At 44.5% G+C, this 21,324-nt stretch overlaps 2 protein-coding genes across 4 annotated transcripts in view; one reads left to right on the plus strand and one right to left on the minus strand.

Moving 5' to 3' along the window:
- Window positions 1-10,270, minus strand: part of PEX12 (peroxisomal biogenesis factor 12) — a 46,502-nt gene extending 36,232 nt beyond the window's left edge. The window contains exons 1-3 of one of the 2 annotated variants that reach the window (XM_069757260.1): window positions 9,995-10,270; window positions 4,747-4,955; window positions 3,409-3,944 (exon numbers count right to left, since the gene is read on the minus strand). In XM_069757260.1, coding sequence (XP_069613361.1) covers window positions 3,409-3,944; window positions 4,747-4,872 — 662 coding nt within the window. In that variant the 5' untranslated portion in view covers window positions 4,873-4,955; window positions 9,995-10,270. Of the gene's footprint in view, window positions 1-3,408; window positions 3,945-4,746; window positions 4,956-9,990 lie in introns of both variants that reach the window. The other variant, XM_069757261.1, reaches the window with a different exon arrangement.
- Window positions 10,271-10,331: 61 nt separating this feature from the next.
- The window catches only part of AP2B1 (adaptor related protein complex 2 subunit beta 1), a 153,656-nt gene continuing 142,663 nt past the window's right edge, over window positions 10,332-21,324 (plus strand). The window contains exon 1 of one of the 2 annotated variants that reach the window (XM_069757262.1): window positions 10,332-10,484. The gene's annotated coding sequence lies outside the window, so the exon portion shown is untranslated. The remainder of the gene's footprint in view (window positions 10,485-21,324) is intronic. The other variant, XM_069757264.1, reaches the window with a different exon arrangement.

Consider the following 21,324-nt stretch of genomic DNA (forward strand, 5'->3'; position numbering starts at 1 on the left):
CCTCCGTTGGGCCGAGAGCAACCATTCGGCGATCCACGTCCCGGGTGTAGAGAATTGGGTGGCGGACTTTCTCAGTCACCAGGGCCTCGCCTCGGGAGAAGGGTCTCTTCATCCGGAAGTGTTCCAGCAGATCTGTCATCGCTGGGGGACTCTGGATATGGATCTCATGGCCTCAAGGCTTAACAAGGTTCCCCAGTTCATTGCCCAATCACTCGATCCACGTGCTGTCGGAACAGATGCCTTGGTTCTGCCGTGGCATCAATTCCGGTTCCCTTACATTTTTCTCCCCTTGCTCCCAAGGTTCATCAAAAAAAAAAAAAAAAATCAGAACAGAGGGGGTACCAGTGATCCTAGTCAAGCCGGACTGGCCGCGCCCGGCATGGTACGCGGAACTAGTTCATCTGGTCACTGACGTCCCCTGGCGGCTACTAGATCGCATGGATCTACTCACAGGGCCCGATTTACCACCAGAACTCCATGTCTTTGACGGCATGGCCGTTGAATCCTCGATTTTAACCCAAACTGGATTCTCTCCTGAAGTGTTCTCCACCATGATTAGTGCTAGGAAGCCCGCGTCCATGCGCATTTATCATCGCACCTGGCGAATCTTCTCATGGTGCAACGCCCATGGATGATCTCCTCTGGTGTTCTCCATCCCTTCCATATTGGAATTCCTCCAATCAGGATTAGATTAGGATCGGGTCTCGCTCTAGGTTCGCTCAAAGAACAAGTGTCAGCATTGTCAGTTCTATTCCAATGCAAGATTGCCACCAGATTACCGGTAAAGACGTTCATTCAGGGAGTTTTCCGTGTAGCACCTGCCTATAAAATGCCATTGGATTCATGGGATCTTATTTGGTCCTCTGGGTTCTTCAGGAGGCTGCTTTTGAACCATTGCAGGACGTCTCTCTAACCTTTCTTTCCTGGAAGGTGGTTTTTCTAGTGGCGATTATGCCAGTCAGACGAGTCTCGGAGTTGGCAGCGCTATCCTGCCAACCCCTGTTCCTGATCTTTCATCAAGATAAGGCAGTCTTGAGGACGTCCCCCTCTTTCCTGCTTAAAGTAGTTTCCTCTTTTCACCTCAATGAGATTTGTTTTGCCTTCATTCTGTCCGGCACCAGTCCATCGTATCGAGAAAGCTCTTCACACTCTCTTGATGGTACATCTCACGGACTGCTCCCTTCTGCAAGTCAGATGTCCTGTTCATGCTTCCAGAGGGGCATAGGAAGGGCCTAGCCGCTTCAAAGGCCACTCTGGCCAAGTGGATTAGATCGGCTATTCAGGAGTCCTACCGAGTCAGGGGCACTCCTGTCCCAGCAGGGATTGAGGCGCATTCTACTTGGTCAGTGGCACCTCTTGGGCCATTCGGCACCAGGCGTCAGCACAACAGGTCTGCAAAGCTGCGACTTGGTCCAACTTGAATACTTTTACAAAACACTACCATATTCATTCTCAATCTTCTGCAGATGCTGCCCTTGGCAGGCGCATTCGGCAGTACCTCAGCTGTAAGTCAATGGTACATGGGGTATTAGGAGTTGTGTTACTTCCCACCTGGGGACTGTTTTAGGACGTACCATGGTCCTGTGTCTCCCAATGAGGCGTAGGGATTGTGTACTCGCCATAAAATCCTTTTCTCCGAGCCGATCATTGGGGGACACAGCACCCACCCTGTTAGCCTATTAGCTTGTTTTTAGTTCTTCAATTTTGACATAGTTTATTGATCTCATTTGCAAGATTTGCCTTTTTTTTTTTTTTTTTAAATACACAACACAAAAATGTGATTTAAAGAAAAAAAAAAAAATTAAAAAAAAATGGGCCATTTCCTGATGATGGCTTCCCTTGAATTCACTTGATGGCCTAGGTGTACCATTAGGAATTAAACAGTAAAGGGATGTCTTGTTCTGGCCATGCCAGTAAAGCAGGAGATGAGCTGATCAGATCACCCTTCTCGGGCCAGACTGGCTACAAAGTGTTTGCCTCCTGCATGCCTCTGACAATTTTCTACAATTTTTGTGACCATTCTGTGGCTACTGTTATACCGGTGAGTTTTGTACAAATTATGGCATCATATAAATGATTAATCATCATGCTTTAAAGCAAAACAAAGGACCTGCCTTTTTCCTTTCAGAGAGTGAACTCGTAATTACACCTCCTGTTTGGAAGGACGTGATTCGGTGCCAATTTTTCTGATATCCTCTCCCCTTAATTGAAGCCTTTCCACTAGATCATGGATTGTGTGCATTTAGCCACAACAGCCCATAGCTTTTACTACACTGCAGCTGCCAGCCGAGGGCAAACGGTCGTCATTTATAGGGATGAGCGAATTTGTTCTGGTTCCCTCTTATTCGGCAAGCTATAGCGCTTACCGAATAAGCTGCACAGTGGACCCGGCTTCCTGGATCGCGCCGGCCGATCAGCGCCACATCTGGATGTGTCGCGACTGTGTGACAGTCACAGAACATGCATGGAGAACCTGCTTGTTCGTCTCTGCATACATGTGCGACTGTGGCGCTGATCGGCAGTGCTATAGCTTGAACATTTTCGCTCAACTTACTACGGTGGAAAACATGTTGCAAGTTGCTTGTGGGGTGTTTTTTTTTTTTTTTTGGAATGGGGGGGGGGGGAAAAAAAAAAAAATTGATTTATGGGCATTTAAAGTTGCCCCAGCTCTACATGGTTCAGGTACCGATGTTGGGCGGGGTCCTGGTTTTATAGCCGAGATATGGACCTGAATGAGACTAAAGAGTTACAAGTCACATGAGGATCACACAGCGACTTATGTTATGCAGTTATTGGTGATCACGTGGTTACAATTCTTCATAATTACAGAGGCTGTCTCTACTTTCAGGCAGTAATGACTGTTTATCGTTAGGCCCTGTACACACAGCCAAGCCTTGTGCTGGAGGCTGTATATATGTAGAGCTGGGGTGACTGTCGATCACCTGAATGATTATAAACTAAACTAGCAATTTGACTTCAGAGGCTTTATGCACTGCCAGTGAAGCATGCCACAATTTTCACTTTTTTTATTTAATCGAAGGTATAGTGTGGCTCGTAGGCTACTTTCACATTTCTGTCTTTCCTCTGCCGTCGCAATAAGCAAACTCTCTGATTCAGTACTCATTTGGACCTGGAGGAAGACACATGTGGTGTCGAAACACGTCGTCCATAAGGGATTGAATGCGTATGCAATGTATAATGTAAGAAATCCGGAACTTTTTAATGGATAAATAAAAAGGTATATTTTACTCTTTTTTTCTTCATGTGACCACATAGATGATCAAAAACGTTGGTGTCTGTACTGAAGATTTGTTAGTAATGGAAAAAAAAAATAATATATATATTTTATAATAGTAAATGGCATCTCTGTTTCTGTAAACCAGAATGACTGGATCTATTCCAACTTACCTGAAAGCAGACGGTGTGGAGAGAGTCTTTTCTGAAGAAGCATCCATGGCTTGTAAATCTTCCAGTGTAAGTCTAGCAAGCTGCACCCCTGCCAAGCGGAGCAGCGGAGAGTGATGGCTCGTGTTCCACAAAATGTACCTCAGCTGGTAGAAGAGAAAGCAGCCTTCCCAGGACAGTTTCACAAAGGGGTACGAAGCGAGAAATGCCTTATAGAACCTTTTACTAAAAGAGGTTGGGTTTTGTATTGAATAATCTTCCTCCTCTCGCAGTCTGTTAATAAATTTTTCCAGTTTCACCCGTAGATACGGTACAAGTACCAGTAGTGCAAGGGACCTCCAGTACGCTTTCCGCTGCAGAGTGCGATGTCCACCACTTTCTCCCATGACCACTCTTTTTAGTCCGTAGAAGTTCTCAGAGAAAGAGGCACTGGCCCATGATAAGTAATGCTGCTGGAGAAGCAGGTCCAGCAGGGTGTAGAGTTCATCAAACCATCTCCACAATGGCCCAAAGCGTGCAGGGTTTGATTCTGCAAGGACCTGTAAATTAAGCATACAATTAGTAGTACAAAGTAATTTATGGTCCATACCAGATTCAGTACTTAGGATTTATTAACACATAAAAGTCATACTGTGTCGCAGATGCATTATTTTGTACAAATGACAGACACAATAGCGAGGTTGGCTACGATATTGCACTGCAGAAAACTAGACACCATGGGAAAAGGAGATGGAAAGTGTCATCTTTTGGACACCTTTCGCCTTTTTCTTTTCCCAAGTGTGCAGGTTTAACCCACAGAATGAATAGCAGAGAATTAACTGTGGGCACAGGTGGCAGAGAAGGGCACTGTCCAAAACTAGTACTAAAATAATTCCAGCACAGACTGCTCAATAATATTGGTCATGCATACAGAACCAGAGGTATATAGCTATATATTACCAGACCAGCGCGGCTACTCCATACTATGTAATCGTTTCCCCTACGAGCAAGGTGCATCATAGGATGCTGCAACCAGTCAGCAGCCACTGTCTAGCTGCAGCGGTCACTTTTCATGTAGGCAAGAAACAAAAAAAAAAAAAAAAAGTGACTACTGCAGTCAGTCAGCGTCCACCTGATTTCATTTACCAGAAGAGGAGTCAAAGCGTCTGATGGCGAAAAATGTATGGAGTAACACCCATCTATTACGCGAAAACCAATAGTAGGAAAAATAAATAAAATAAATGTAAATTGGTACATTCATAAAATAAGAGTGGACAATCCATTAAATCGTCCTGCTGAATGCTTCTTTCATGTGTATGGATTGAGGAAAACTCCAACCGTTTTTAAGCCTTGAGCCCTTACCTTGATGATGTGATGCAGTGCAGGCCTCACCGCTGCCATCAAGCTCTCCTGAGCCACGACTTCAAATATAGAGGGTCGGTTATCATCTGGGGTGGCTGTAGTGATGTGAGCTCCACGTTCCGCCATTTTTAGAATTTTGTTATTTTGTCCTCAAACTTTTTCTTTAAATTCAAAAAGAGTTAAAATTTACGATTGTTTGCAGGATTTTCCTATAAAAAAAAAAAAATTTGAATAATGAATAACTCCCCTTTATGTTAACTTAACATACATGCTTTATTAACTAAGAAAATACGAGGAGGAGCAGATATGAACGTGTGATGTGCTAAAAACTAGTATCTTTAATATTAGGATAATATTAAGCCATTGTCTAGGACACTCAAGGTGCTATGAAGGTATATTCTTCCATCCCATTAAACATGAGGCATTGAGAGATTCAAAGAACGAGTGGTACAGATGTCAAAGCAATTGTCACAAGCGCAGAAAGTACTGTGCACAAGTCCTCTAATAAGAATACAACCTGGGCACGTTATTTGCCGGGCATTTGATGGCATCATCACTACAAGAATTGTGGTGAATTGTCAGTTAGGGGCTTGCTGAAGGTTTCAACAGGCTGGGCTTCAGAGAAGGCCGTGATTTTACCGAAATATTGCAAAATAGTTCTACTGCAGAATATAGAACAAGAGCTCAGATAATCATAAGTTTAAATCCCCAAGAGGAACCCCCCCCCCCCTTCACAAAAAAACCCTCAAAATATTAATCATGTCTTTTTCATACTTTTAAGTTGATCCAGAGGAAGGGAAAAAAAAAACCATGAGGCAGATGCTAAATGCCTCCATATTACGAGAAAAATTCCTTCCCGATTCCATATGCGGCAATCAGACTAGTTCTGATCAATGTCCCACTACAGAATAGGTTTTTATTAAAGGCATCCAGGCCCTCCTAGAACATGTGTAGTCATAGGGAATCAACCATTACAATTGAATGTCCCACAGACTCATTTCTCTTACAGTAAAAAATCAACATGTGATTAGGGTTTATCTCCAAACCCCGGCCCCCCATGTTATAGCCAGTCAAACCTCCCAATTGTTACACCCAGAAACCCCTCTAACCTTATTAATATTCCCTGCATGCCTTCTGTCTCTTTGAATTGTGCCCTTTGGACTTCTCGCTCTGTGTGTAATAAACTCTCCTTCATTCATGACTTCTTCCTTTCTAATTCTCTTAATCTCCTGGCTCTTACTGAAACCTGGATCCAGCAGTCAGACACCACCGCTGCTGCTGCTCTTTCCTATGGTGGACTACATTTTTCTCATACCCCAAGATCAGACAACAGAGCAGGTGGAGGCGTTGGTCTGCTCCTTTCACCCAAATGTACCTTCCAAGTTATCCCCCAAGTGCCCTCACTTGTCTTCCCTTCCTTTGAGGTCCATGTGGTCAGACTCTACATCCCCTTCTCCATGCGAGTGGCGGTGGTGTATCGTCCTCCCGGCCCCTCTCATCAGTTCCTGGATCACTTTGCCACCTGGCTTCCACACTTTCTCTCCTGTGACACCCCCACCCTTATCATGGGTGATTGCAACATCCCCATTGCTTCTCTCCTCTCCCCATCTGCTTCTCACCTTTTATCTCTATCCTCCTCTTTCGGCCTCTCGAAGCATACTAACTCTCCAACGCATGAAGATGGAAACTCCCTTGACTTGGTCTTCTCCCGGCTTTGCTCAGTGGATGATTTCACAAACTCCCCTTTCCCTCTCTCTGACCACAACCTTCTTTCATTCTCTATCAAGAACTGCCATCCAGCTCAGGTCACCCCCATTTTCCACACTTATAGAAACATACAGGCCATTAACACCCAGAAACTTATGAAGAACCTGCAGTCCTCATTGGCCCCAATCTTCTCCATCTCATGTCCTGATTCTGCTCTGAAGCATTACAATGAAACACTGCAAAGTGCTCTGGATGAAGCTGCTCCTCCTATACATAAAACAACTCGGCACAGGCGGCAACAACCGTGGCACACGCTGCAAACACGTTTCCTGCAGCGGTGCTCCAGGTGCGCAGAACGTCTGTGGAGAAAATCTAATTTACCCGAAGACTTCATCCATTATAAGTTCATGCTAAAGACATACAATTCTGCCCTTCACCTCTCCAAACAAACCTATTTCAACACCCTCATCACCTCCCTGTCCAATAACCCTAAACGTCTCTTTGACACGTTCCAGTCCCTACTCAACTCAAGAGAGCAGGCCCCAACCACGGATCTCCGCGCTGACGATCTGGCCAATTACTTCAAAGAAAAAATTGACCACATTCGACAGGAAATCATCTCCCAATCTCTTCATACCATGCACTGTCCTCCCTCCCCCACTGCATCTAGTTCACTCTCTGACTTTGAACCAGTTACAGAAGAAGAACTAAGCAAGCTCCTTGCATCCTCTCGCCCAACCACTTGCACCAGTGACCCCATTCCGTCACATCTCCTCCAGTCCCTTTCCCCGGCTGTCACCTCTCACCTAACAAAAATATTCAACCTTTCCCTCACTTCCGGTATTTTTCCCTCCTCATTTAAGCATGCCATCATACATCCATTACTTAAAAAACCATCCCTCGACCAAAACTGTGCCGCTAATTATAGACCTGTCTCTAATCTTCCCTTCATCTCTAAACTCCTCGAATGCCTGGTCCACTCCCGTCTTACCCGCTATCTCTCAGATAACTCTCTTCTAGACCCTCTTCAATCTGGCTTCCACTCTTTACACTCTACTGAAACTGCCCTCACTAAAGTCTCTAATGACCTACTAACAGCTAAATCTAATGGTCACTACTCCATGCTTATTCTCTTGGATCTCTCTGCAGCATTCGATACTGTGGATCATCAGCTCCTCCTCACTATGCTCCGCTCCATCGGCCTCAAGGACACCGTTCTCTCCTGGTTCTCCTCCTATCTCTCTGACCGATCCTTCACTGTATGTTTTGCTGGTTCCTCCTCCTCTCACCTTCCCCTTACTGTTGGGGTTCCTCAAGGATCAGTCCTAGGCCCCCTTCTCTTCTCTTTGTATACTGCCCCTATTGGACAAACAATCAGTAGATTTGGTTTCCAGTACCATCTCTATGCTGATGACACCCAATTATACACCTCTGCTCCTGATATCTCGCCTGCCTTATTAGAAAACACCAGTGATTGTCTTACCGCTGTCTCTAACATCATGTCCTCCCTCTATCTGAAACTAAACCTGTCAAAAACTGAACTCCTCGTGTTCTCTCCTTCTACTAACCTACCTTTGCCTGACATTGCCATCTCCGTGTGCGATTCCACCATTACTCCAAAGCAACATGCCCGCTGCCTTGGGGTCATCCTTGATTCTGACCTTTCATTCACCCCCCACATCCGATCACTGGCTCGCTCTTCTTATCTGCATCTCAAAAACATTTCTAGAATTCGCCCTTTTCTTACTTTCAACTCTGCAAAAACTCTTACTGTTTCACTTATTCATTCTCGTCTGGACTATTGTAACTCTCTACTAATCGGCCTCCCTCTTACCAAACTCTTCCTGCTCCAATCTGTCCTGAATGCGGCAGCCAGGATCATATTCCTCACCAACCGTTACACCGATGCCTCTACCTTGTGCCAGTCATTACACTGGTTACCCATCCACTCAAGAATCCAGTACAAAACTACTATCCTCTCTTCCACAAAGCACTCCATGGCTCAGCACCACCCTACATATCCTCTCTGGTCTCAGTCTACCACCCTACCCGTGCCCTCCGCTCCGCTAATGACCTCAGGTTAGCATCCTCAATAATCAGAACCTCCCACTCCCGTCTCCAAGACTTTACACGTGCTGCGCCGATTCTTTGGAATGCACTACCTAGGTTAATGCGATTAATCCCCAATCCCCACAGTTTTAAGCGTGCCCTAAAAACTCATTTGTTCAGACTGGCCTACCGCCTCAATGCATTAATGTAAGGATCCCTGTGTGGCCTATTCAAAGAAAAAAAAAACAGGTTCCTCGCATTATGTTCTCATTCACTTTATGCAGTTAATAGCCCTCTGTGTCTGTACTGTTACATACTTAGGCAGTTAACTGGTTCATGCAGCTTTACATGAACACCCGAGCCTTACACTATGGCCGGTCCGAATAACTAAAGCAATTGTTACCATCCACCTCTCGTGTCTCCCCTTTTCCTCATAGTTTGTAAGCTTGCGAGCAGGGCCCTCATTCCTCCTGGTATCTGTTTTGAACTGTATTCCTGTTATGCTGTAATGTCTATTGTCTGTGCAAGTCCCCTCTATAATTTGTAAAGCGCTGCGGAATATGTTGGCGCTATATAAATAAAAATTATTATTATTATTATTATTATTAGGGTTAACCCCTTATTTCCTCTAGATGTAGAGGATGCCCCCTTGTCAACGTTCCTTCATATATTTGTACATTGCAATAAGATAGGGAAAAAAAATGAAGGCTTAGGGGCACACCGAATAACCCCATGTTTGATAACCTGCAGTTCACACATTCAATAGCGCCTCTTTGCACCCGCTCTAGGTGAACCATGTCCTTCTTATACACCAGAGGCCAAAACTGTACACAGTATTTCCCTGATCATATAAAAAGAAAAAAAACCCTACACTAAAATGACAGAATTTAGGTTTTTAAAAACAATTACACAAAAATCAAAACATCGTATGAGCCCAAACACGGTATTAGAAAAAAATCTCAGCTCTCCATGCAAAAAAACAGGCCTTCACTCAGCTCCATCAATGGAAAAATAGAAACGTTACGGCTTCAGAAATTGGGGACGCAGACAACAAACGGCATCCTAAAGATTCATGTCGCCAAGTCATTTATGGCACAATGGACGCCGTTAGAGGCAATGATGGAAAGGTGCTAGTCATGAAGGTGCTAGTAACAATAGGGGTGTTTGGAAGCCACCATGAGAACGGATGAGCGGACTATGGGAACATGGACCTTCTATTATTCTACCGCTATAAGTGACGGTGTAACATAACAAATGTACATCCCAATCATGGAGGGACGTGTGTAAACGCCCGTCCCCCCCCACACCGGGGGCCATCACAGTCTCACCGCCGCCATGATTAGCTACCTACATAATTAATAAATTCCAATTCCTACATCACCTAGAACAGTCTGCACCAACACCCACAATGAAAGGGACCACTGACAACACAGGTGACACCCAGTTATTGCCCCCCATAGTGGTGCTTCTCACAGGAGTGGCACATACTCACAGAATGCAGGCTGCCAGCTCACTGCAGGGCTCCTGGTGGAGGGCACACTGGGCATGCTAGGGTTAAAGGTGAGCGCACACGTGTAGCAGGTAATGAGCCACCCCTCAGCATGGCCACAGCTGCTGCAGCACAGCCACTTCACAGCAGAGCGATACTTTGCACTTATCTCCGCCTTATGGAGGAAGATCAGCAAAACAACCTGCGCCTCGCTTACAACAGCGCTTTTTAGCAGGCGTCCTCTGCTTGGCACAGGCATTGACAGTCGCAGAAAGTTGACTTCCTGTGTTTGAGCCGCAGACTCTGGTCTCTCGTGGAACGCAGAGAAGAAGCGGGTGACGTATTTCCGCTGTTTGAAACGCAGGTGGGTTCTCTGCTGGAGAAGCTCTTGGTTTCCGGAGCCGCTGTCTGGCAGCTTGGTCTCGGCTTTCAGGGCTTGTCTCTTTCCGGCTGCCAGTTACACCCCGCTGCTGAGCCCTTGTTTCTCCGGTAGGTGAGTACGACCAGGGTGAAGCTGGGGACAGTGAACCCGGCATAACGGGAGGTTCAGGGAGCCGCCTGTGTGAGGCAGCAAGGCTCTGATGTCATAAGCCGGTGATGCCCTATGTCTGTCTGGGCTGATGCTTTATGCTACAGACACCATGTGTACTAATGAGGGAGGATGCCTGTCAGGTCCAATGTCATCAGTATGTCAGCAATGCTGTCACTCTGTCTATAGGAGGCGCTATACGTCACAGCATACACTGCGGGGATCATATAGTAATCACTACTACCACTGTGTCTATAGGAGGTGCTATACGTCACAGCATACACTGCTGGGATCATATATTAATCACTACTACCACTGTGTCTATAGGAGGCGCTATACGTCAACCATACACTGCTAGGATCATATATTCATCACTACTACCACTGTGTCTATAGGAGGCGCTATACGTCAACCATACACTGTGGGATCATATATTAATCACTACTACCACTGTGTCTATAGGAGGCGCTATACGTCACAGCATACACTGCTAGGATCATATATTCATCACTACTACCACTGTGTCTATAGGAGGCGCTATACGTCACAGCATACACTGCTGGGATCATATATTAATCACTACTACCACTGTGTCTATAGGAGGCGCTATACGTCACAGCATACACTGCTGGGATCATATATTAATCACTACTACCACTGTGTCTATAGGAGGCGCTATACGTCAACCATACACTGTGGGATCATATATTAATCACTACTACCACTGTGTCTATAGGAGGCGCTATACGTCAACCATACACTGTGGGATCATATATTAATCACTACTACCACTGTGTCTATAGGAGGCGCTATACGTCACAGCATACACTGCTAGGATCATATATTCATCACTACTACCACTGTGTCTATAGGAGGCGCTATACGTCACAGCATACACTGCTGGGATCATATATTAATCACTACTACCACTGTGTCTATAGGAGGCGCTATACGTCACAGCATACACTGCTGGGATCATATATTAATCACTACTACCACTGTGTCTATAGGAGGCGCTATACGTCAACCATACGCTGTGGAATCATATATTAATCACTACTACCACTGTGTCTATAGGAGGCGCTATACGTCACAGCATACACTGCTGGGATCATATATTAATCACTACTACCACTGTGTCTATAGGAGGCGCTATACGTCACAACATACACTGCGGGGATCATATATTAATCACTACTACCACTGTGTCTATAGGAGGCGCTATACCTCACAGCATACACTGCGGGGATCATATATTAGTCTCTACTACCACTGTGTCTATAGGAGGCGCTATACGTCACAGCATACACTGCTAGGATCATATATTAATCACTACTACCACTGTGTCTATAGGAGGCGCTATACGTCAACCATACACTGTGGGATCATATATTAATCACTACTACCACTGTGTCTATAGGAGGCGCTATACGTCAACCATACACTGTGGGATCATATATTAATCACTACTACCACTGTGTCTATAGGAGGCGCTATACGTCACAGCATACACTGCTAGGATCATATATTCATCACTACTACCACTGTGTCTATAGGAGGCGCTATACGTCACAGCATACACTGCTGGGATCATATATTAATCACTACTACCACTGTGTCTATAGGAGGCGCTATACGTCAACCATACGCTGTGGAATCATATATTAATCACTACTACCACTGTGTCTATAGGAGGCGCTATACGTCACAGCATACACTGCTGGGATCATATATTAATCACTACTACCACTGTGTCTATAGGAGGTGCTATACGTCACAACATACACTGCTGGGATCATATATTAATCACTACTACCACTGTGTCTATAGGAGGCGCTATACGTCAGAGCATACACTGCGGGGATCATATATTAATCACTACTACCACTGTGTCTATAGGAGACGCTATACGTCACACCATACACTGTGGGGGATCATATATTAGTCTCTGCTTCCACTGTGTCCATAGGAGGCACTGTACGTCACAGCATACACTGCTGGGATCATATAGTCATCACTACTACCACTGTGTCTATAGGAGGCGCTATACGTCAACCATACGCTGTGGAATCATATATTAATCACTACTACCACTGTGTCTATAGGAGGCGCTATACGTCACAGCATACACTGCTGGGATCATATATTAATCACTACTACCACTGTGTCTATAGGAGGTGCTATACGTCACAACATACACTGCTGGGATCATATATTAATCACTACTACCACTGTGTCTATAGGAGGCGCTATACGTCAACCATACGCTGTGGAATCATATATTAATCACTACTACCACTGTGTCTATAGGAGGCGCTATACGTCACAGCATACACTGCTGGGATCATATATTAATCACTACTACCACTGTGTCTATAGGAGGCGCTATACGTCACAGCATACACTGCTGGGATCATATATTAATCACTACTACCACTGTGTCTATAGGAGGTGCTATACGTCACAACATACACTGCTGGGATCATATATTAATTACTACTACCACTGTGTCTATAGGAGGCGCTATACCTCACAGCATACACTGCGGGGATCATATATTAATCACTACTACTACTGTGTCTATAGGAGGCGCTTTACGTCACAGCATAGACTGCGGGGATCATATATTAGTCTCTACTACCACTGTGTCTATAGGAGGCGCTATACGTCACAACATACACTGCTGGGATCATATATTAATCAGTACTACCACTGTGTCTATAGGAGGCACTATACGTCACAGCATACACTGCAGGGATCATATATTAATCACTACTACTACTGTGTCTATAGGAGGCGCTATACGTCACAGCATACACTGCTGGGATCATATATTAATCACTACTACCACTGTGTCTATAGGAGGCGCTATACGTCACAGCATACACTGCGGGGATCATATATTAATCACTACTACCACTGTGTCTATAGGAGGCGCTATACGTCACAGCATACACTGCTGGGATCATATATTAATCACTACTACCACTGTGTCTATAGGAGGCGCTATACGTCACAGCATACACTGCAGGGATCATATATTAATCACTACTACTACTGTGTCTATAGGAGGCGCTATACGTCACAGCATACACTGCTGGGATCATATATTAATCACTACTACCACTGTGTCTATAGGAGGCGCTATACGTCACAGCATACACTGCTGGGATCATATATTAATCACTACTACCACTGTGTCTATAGGAGGCGCTATACGTCACAGCATACACTGCTGGGATCATATATTAATCACTACTACCACTGTGTCTATAGGAGGTGCTATACGTCACAACATACACTGCTGGGATCATATATTAATCACTACTACCACTGTGTCTATAGGAGGCGCTATACGTCAGAGCATACACTGCGGGGATCATATATTAATCACTACTACCACTGTGTCTATAGGAGGCGCTATACGTCAGAGCATACACTGCGGGGATCATATATTAATCACTACTACCACTGTGTCTATAGGAGACGCTATACGTCACACCATACACTGTGGGGGATCATATATTAGTCTCTGCTTCCACTGTGTCCATAGGAGGCACTGTACGTCACAGCATACACTGCTGGGATCATATATTCATCACTACTACCACTGTGTCTATAGGAGGCGCTATACGTCACATCATGCACTGTGGGGAATCATATATTAGTCTCTGCCTCCACTGTTTCTATAGGAGGCACTGTACGTCACAGCATACACTGCGGGGGATCATATAGTAATCACTACTACCACTGTGTCTATAGGAGGCGCTATACGTCAACCATACACTGTTGGGATCATATATTAATCACTACTACCACTGTGTCTATAGGAGGCGCTATACGTCACACCATACACTACGGGGGATCATATATTAGTCTCTACTCCCACTGTGTCTATAGGAGGCGCCATATGTCACACCTTAAACTTCGGGGGATCATATATTAATCACTACTACCACTGTGTCTATAGGAGGCACTATACGTCACAGCATACACTGCGGGGATCATATATTAATCACTACTACCACTGTGTCTATAGGAGGCGCTATACGTCACAGCATACACTGCTGGGATCATATATTAATCACTACTACCACTGTGTCTATAGGAGGCGCTGTACATCACAGCATACACTGCTGGGATCATATATTCATCACTACTACCACTGTCTATAGGAGGCGCTATACGTCACACCATACACTGTGGGGGATCATATATTAGTCTCTACTACCACTGTGTCTATAGGAGGCACTATACCTCACAGCATACACTGGGGGATCATATATTAGTCTCTACTACCACTGTGTCTATAGGAGGCGCTAGACGTCACACCATACACTGGGGATCATATATTAGTCTCTGCTTCCACTGTGTCTATAGGAGGTGCTATACATCACAGCATACACTGTGGGGATCATATATTAGTCTATATTCCCACTGTGTCTATAGGAGGCGCTATACGTCACACCATACACTGTGGGGGATCATATATTAGTCTATATTCCCACTGTGTCTATAGGAGGCGCTATACGTCACACCATACACTGCGGGGGATCATATATTAGTCTATATTCCCACTGTGTCTATAGGAGGCGCCATATGTCACACCATACTGTGTGGATCATATATTAGTCTCTACTCCCACTGTGTCTATAGGAGGCGCTATACGTCACAGCATACACTACTGGGATCATATGTTAGTCTTTAATCCCACTGTGTCTATAGGAGGCGCTATACCTCACAGCATACAGTAGATCTGAAGCCTTTGTCACTTCAGCTCTACTCCAAGCTCTTGCCTGACGGCCTTTAAGCTGTGTGACTTCAGGCAAAGGTGCAGTCAGTCAAGCAGAAGGATATGGCTCTGTGTGGGGAATAGAGCTGGAGTGACACAGGCTTCAGATCTACCATAGCCCTTCAGCCTCAATTGCATGTTAATTTCTCAGTAACTTAGGAATGGACTGGCCATGTACAGATATTGGTGGACTTGTCTTTAAAAGATCTACAGATTCCTTTTAACAAATATGCAATGAAGCCTACACAGATGTGAATAGAGGCTAAAATAATTTTGGAGCATCCTTTCTTTGATATCTGCATTGTTTTGTTCCTCTTATTCATCCTGTAAATATGAGTGTTGCTTACGGAGCCTTAAGGTACCTTCACACTGAACAACTTAACAACGATATCGCTAGCGATCCGTGACGTTGCAGCGTCCTGGATAGCGATCTCGTTGTGTTTGACATGCAGCAGCGATCAGGATCCTGCTGTGACATCGCTGGTCGGAGCTAGAAGGCCAGAACCTTATTTCGTCGCTGGATCACCCGCTGACATCGCTGAATCGGCGTGTGTGACGCCGATCCAGCGATGTCTTCACTGGTAACCAGGGTAAACATCGGGTTACTAAGCGCAGGGAAGCGCTTAGTAACCCGATATTTACCCTGGTTACCATTGGAAATGTAAAAAAAAAAAAAAACACTACATACTTTACATTCCGGTGTCTGTCGCGTCCCCTGGCGTCAGCTTCCCTGCACTGTGTCAGCGCCGGCCGTAAAGCAGAGCACAGCGGTGACGTCATCGCTCTGCTTTACGGCCGGCGCTTACACAGTGCAGGGAAGCTGACGCCGGGGGACGCGACAGACACCGGAATGTAAAGTATGTAGTGTTTTTTTTTTTTTTTTTTTTACATTTACAATGGTAACCAGGGTAAACATCGGGTTACTAAGCGCGGCCCTGCGCTTAGTAACCCGATGTTTACCCTGGTTACCCGGAGACTTCGGCATCGTTGGTCGCTGTAGAGCTGTCTGTGTGACAGCTCTCCAGCGACCACACAACGACTAAACAGCGACGCTGCAGCGATCGGCATCGTTGTCTATATCGCTGCAGCGTCGCTTAATGTGATGGTACCTTTACTATTCCCCTGGTTAATGGCCCATGTGACTACACAATGACTCTGTCCAGACACTATGACTATGTCAGAATCCCCCTTTTGAAATGGAAAATGGTGACTCCAAATTAACTATTTAGCCTACATTTACATTGTAGATTATCCATTATGTTTGTTTAATGTGATCGATATTGATGGATTATAGTAGGATTTCATGGTCTCTAAACGACTACATTGTAATCATACTGCTAACAATGCAAGGTCCTAATTTATTTCTGTAGAGATGTGTCCATCTTGTGTCTTCAGGAGCGCAGCGCTCCCCTGCCGGTATTGTTGGCTTCTTTCCTGCATGATGGTAAGCCGTGGCTCCTGATGGCTGACTGTTCAGACCTGCATAATGACAATGCCGCTGGTATGAAAAATTTAGCGTTTCCATGCGGGCGCCGCACACCTCAAATCACCGCATGCGGACACATCCACATACAACACATGTCCCTGCGTACCCAATGTTAAAGATAGGTACGCAGGGAAACGCTGGTCGCAGCCGGCCGAGCTTCACAGAGGAAGCAAGGAGGAAGTACGCTGCCATCCGCAGCGCATCGAAACGCAAGTGTGAAACAGCCATAGATAGCCGGTATCTGTAATTGCCAGCTGCAGCCAGAGACTAGCGGTTTAGATGCCACTGTCAATCTGTAATGGCGGCATTCACCCGCAGCAGCTGCCATTGTGTGCACACTTGCTTCCATCGTCTCACCACAATATGAATTCACAGGGTGATGTTTATTAAGTGGACTAAAAAGATTATGGAAAAAGTATAAAACAAAACAATTTTTTTTTATAAATGTAGCAAAATATAAATCATTCGCTTCCCCCCCCCCCTCAGCCTCTTTTAGGCTACATTTCAAAGATCAAGATTTCTGCACCTGTTACTTTATTAGGTTTCTTTTGATTATTTTTACATGCGTTTTTTTTTTGTGGTCTTTTTGGTATGCCATGTTTTATATAAAGCTGCTTTGTTTTTATTACTTCCTTGTATTTTCTTTGATAAAACTTTATTGATATAGTAATGTGCAGATTGCATCCGTTTCCGCCATGGAAACACACTAAAACACGTGCGCTTTTTACCTTCGGAGCCTCTGCATCTAATGCAAATTCATGGGAAAAATCTGCAGATAAGACTGGCAATTTTTTTTTTTACTCATGTTTTTTGGCCAATTTTAAAACTACATTCAACAAAGTACAAACCACTATAGGTGTCTAAAGTGAAAAAGCTAAAAGAAACCCGGGCATCATTTTAAGATTGCCCATTGACTTGTATCTTTTACTGAGCTGCCTGAAGAGTGGTCCGCTCACTTCTTTTAGCCACTTGTGATCTTTTGGAAACCTGAAATGGATCAAAGGGACTCAAACAGACTGAACACATGAAATGGGAATGCATATGTTCATTCTTTTGATCATTTTCTGAGTTTTTTTTTTTTCTGGAGCGTCACGGATCGTGCCGTTGTAGCGACCAAAGTGCCACTGTGAGACTGTACCTTAAGAGTTTGATAATCCTCTCCTTTGTTTCAATTGACATCTCTCGTGTTGGAGCCACTATTCATGTCAGTCCACTTGGTGCAACAGCTGTCCAAGGTGTGATCACTGCTTTTTTAGATGCAGAATAACGAGCAGATCGAATTTGAATCAGGTGTTAGTTTTCGGAATTGAAATTTAGAGGATGAGTCCATAATTTTTTCTCACATAATTGAGTGAGTCCATAATTTTTTCCCTCTGCTTGTCTTAAAAAAGTAACCATTACTGACTACCACATTTTTTGTTCTTGATTTCTTTTAGTATTTATTAAAGCCAGAAAGTTGTCATTTGAAGTGACTTTAGTTTTGTGCCATGTCTGTGATCTGCTTTTTTTTTCTACAAAATTAAACAACTGAATGAACATCCTCCAAGGCCGGTGATTCCATCATTTTTGCCAGGGGTTGTGCACACAATCGCACAGAGCAGAGACAAAGTGGAATATATACGGTAATTAGCTTTGGTCGCTATCACTGTTGTGATCACTAGGACTGACAAACTTGGAGCAATACTGCATTGCTTCATATGTGCTTGTCCCTGGGCTCCTGCCAGAACACCTATAGTTTAGGCTCTACAAAATGGTAATGCTAGAATGGAAACATGGCTGCTCCTGGGAGAGGGCAGTCGCATTCTGTCCACTTAATGATGGAATAAGATGTCAATAAGAAATACAATCAAACGGCTGGACAGACTCGAGGAGCAAATAGCCAGTGTGCCCGGAAATCTGCTACTAGTATCTAACTTCTGTTTTTTTTATTGGGCATACATATGTCAAAAGTGCTGGGTCACCGATGCAAATATTCCCATGAGCCAAAATGGTGATCTACGTAAAAGCGTCTCCTGCTCTGGACAGCTACTCTTTTGGTGCAATGTAATATATGGCTAGGAACTTCTTGGTGATGGCAGCTAATCATTGGTGGTTGGAGAAGCTGGACCTATAGTAATTGTCAAGATAGATTTAAAGTAGACATCTCCTTTTAAAGGGAATTTGTCAACAACAACAAAAGCCCTTTTTTATTTTATTTAGCCTATATATATATATATATATATATATATATATATATATATATATATATATATATATATATATATATATATATAGTACATATATCTCTGGCTGTATCAAAAATAGAAATGAGAAATCTTACAATTTTCACACTATCTACTGTTAATCTAGACCAGAGGTCCCCAACGTTTCTGACCTTGAGAGCCACAGTCGGCTCTGAGAGAAGGTCACGAGCCACATCCATCCTTGAGAAAGAGTCGCGAGCCACATTAAGCTCCCACCCACTCACAATAGTGGCAACCAAAGCCCCATTACAGGCATAATGGTAACCAAAGCTTTTCCACAAAAAAAAAAACAATCACTCCAAAGCAGTATACTAAGATCCAGGGGTTCCTACAATACTCCCCATTCAGTATTCTCCTATAAAGAACTCCCAAGACACTGTCACATCCAGCTTCAAACATCTCCACTGACAGGTGGTGTCATCTTGTCTCCAGCATACCATACTTAAATCATCTCAAAACCCCTAAGACCAGAATATGTGCATCCAGATCTGCTCTTCTGTGCAGGGCTGCTCACAAAATTCACCATTTTCAGATGTGATCTTCATACCGGTTTGCAAGAACTGGAGCTAATGACCAAGCTGACAGACAGCCGCGAGCCACAATTCACGGGACCGCGAGCCACATGTGGCTCCCGAGCTACAAGTTGGGGACCCCTGATCTAGACTCACAAAATCAGCACTTGTTGTTCTACAGAATTCATATTGCTGTTAAATACTTTGCCATGAATAACACATAAATTATAGTCCCCAAAAATTCCAAGCATATACTACCTGAAACATTTTTTTGTAAAAGAAAATATTGTAACCCAGTTTATTGTGCCTGTATATAGAATACTAGATGGTGGCCCGATTCTAACGCATCGGGTATTCTAGAATATGTATTTATGTATGTATATAGCAGCCACATAGTATATAGCACAGGCCACGTAGTATATAGGAGCCATGTAGTATATCGCAGACAAATACTACGTGGCCTGTGCTATATACTATGTGGCTGCTATATACATACATATTGTAGAATATCCGATGCGTTAATACAGGCCATGCAGTATATAACACAGCCACGTACTATATAACACAGCCCACGCAGTATATAGCAGCCACGCAGTATATAACACAGGCGACGTAGTATATAACACAGGCCACGCAGTATATAACACTGGACACGTAATATATAGCATAGCCCACGCAGTATGTAGCAGCCACGTAGTATATAACTGTCCACGCAGTATATAACAGTGGCCACGTAATATATAGCACAGCCCATGGAGTATATAACACTGCCTATGTAGTATATAGCAGCCACGCGGTATCTAACACAGCTCACGTAATATACAGCTGTGTGGGCACCACATCCCTGTTAAAAAAAATAAATAATAATTAAAATAAAAAAGTTATATACTCACCCCCTGGGATCCAGCGAAGCTCCGGCGATACTTGCGCGGCTGCCGCCATCTTCCGTTCCTGTTCCGTTCTCGCGAGACCGCTAAGTCTTCTGGGTAATTTCGCAATGCATCGCCAGGAACAGAAGATGGCGGCAGGGGCGAGAGCATGTCGGACGACAGAGGGTGAGAACAGCAGGTTTTTTTTTTTTTTAATTATTATTATTTTTAACATTAGATCTTTTTACGATTGATGCTGCATAGGCAGCGTCAATAGTAAAAAGTTGGGGACACACAGGGTTAATAGCAGCGGTTACGGAGTGCGTTACCCACGGCATAACGCGGTCCGTTACCGCCGGCATTAACCCTGTGTGAGCGGTGACTGGAGGGGAGTATGCGGGCGCTGGGCACTGACTGCGGGGAGTATTGAGCGGCCATTTTCTTCCGGACTGTGCCCGTCGCTGATTGGTCGTGGCTGTTTTGCCACGACCAATCAGCGACTTGGATTTCCATGACAGACAGAGGCCGCGACCAATGAATATCCGTGACAGACAGCCAGAAGGACAGACGGAAGTGACCCTTAGACAATTATATAGTAGATGCGCTGAGGTGGTGACAGGCCGTTACCATCATGGGCACCCGCATGTTGGTTGGTGCGCCAATAGTCATCTGTTGGAGGTCATACATAACTGTGTGTACACAGGATCAGCAGGGATGGTGGCTCAGGCAGAAGCAAGCTGGTGCTGTTAGGGTATGTTCACACACATTTCCACAGGCATTGAGTGTGAATACTGTGGATATTTTGCTTAGTTATGTTGCTGTTCATACGGCCTCAGATTTTTTTTTTTACAGCAGTTTTGAAAAGTGATCCATTATGTAAAATGCCATTTGCTGAATGCGCA

Source organism: Ranitomeya imitator, chromosome 3 (assembly GCF_032444005.1).
Source record: "Ranitomeya imitator isolate aRanImi1 chromosome 3, aRanImi1.pri, whole genome shotgun sequence".
Classification (NCBI taxonomy): domain Eukaryota; kingdom Metazoa; phylum Chordata; class Amphibia; order Anura; family Dendrobatidae; genus Ranitomeya; species Ranitomeya imitator.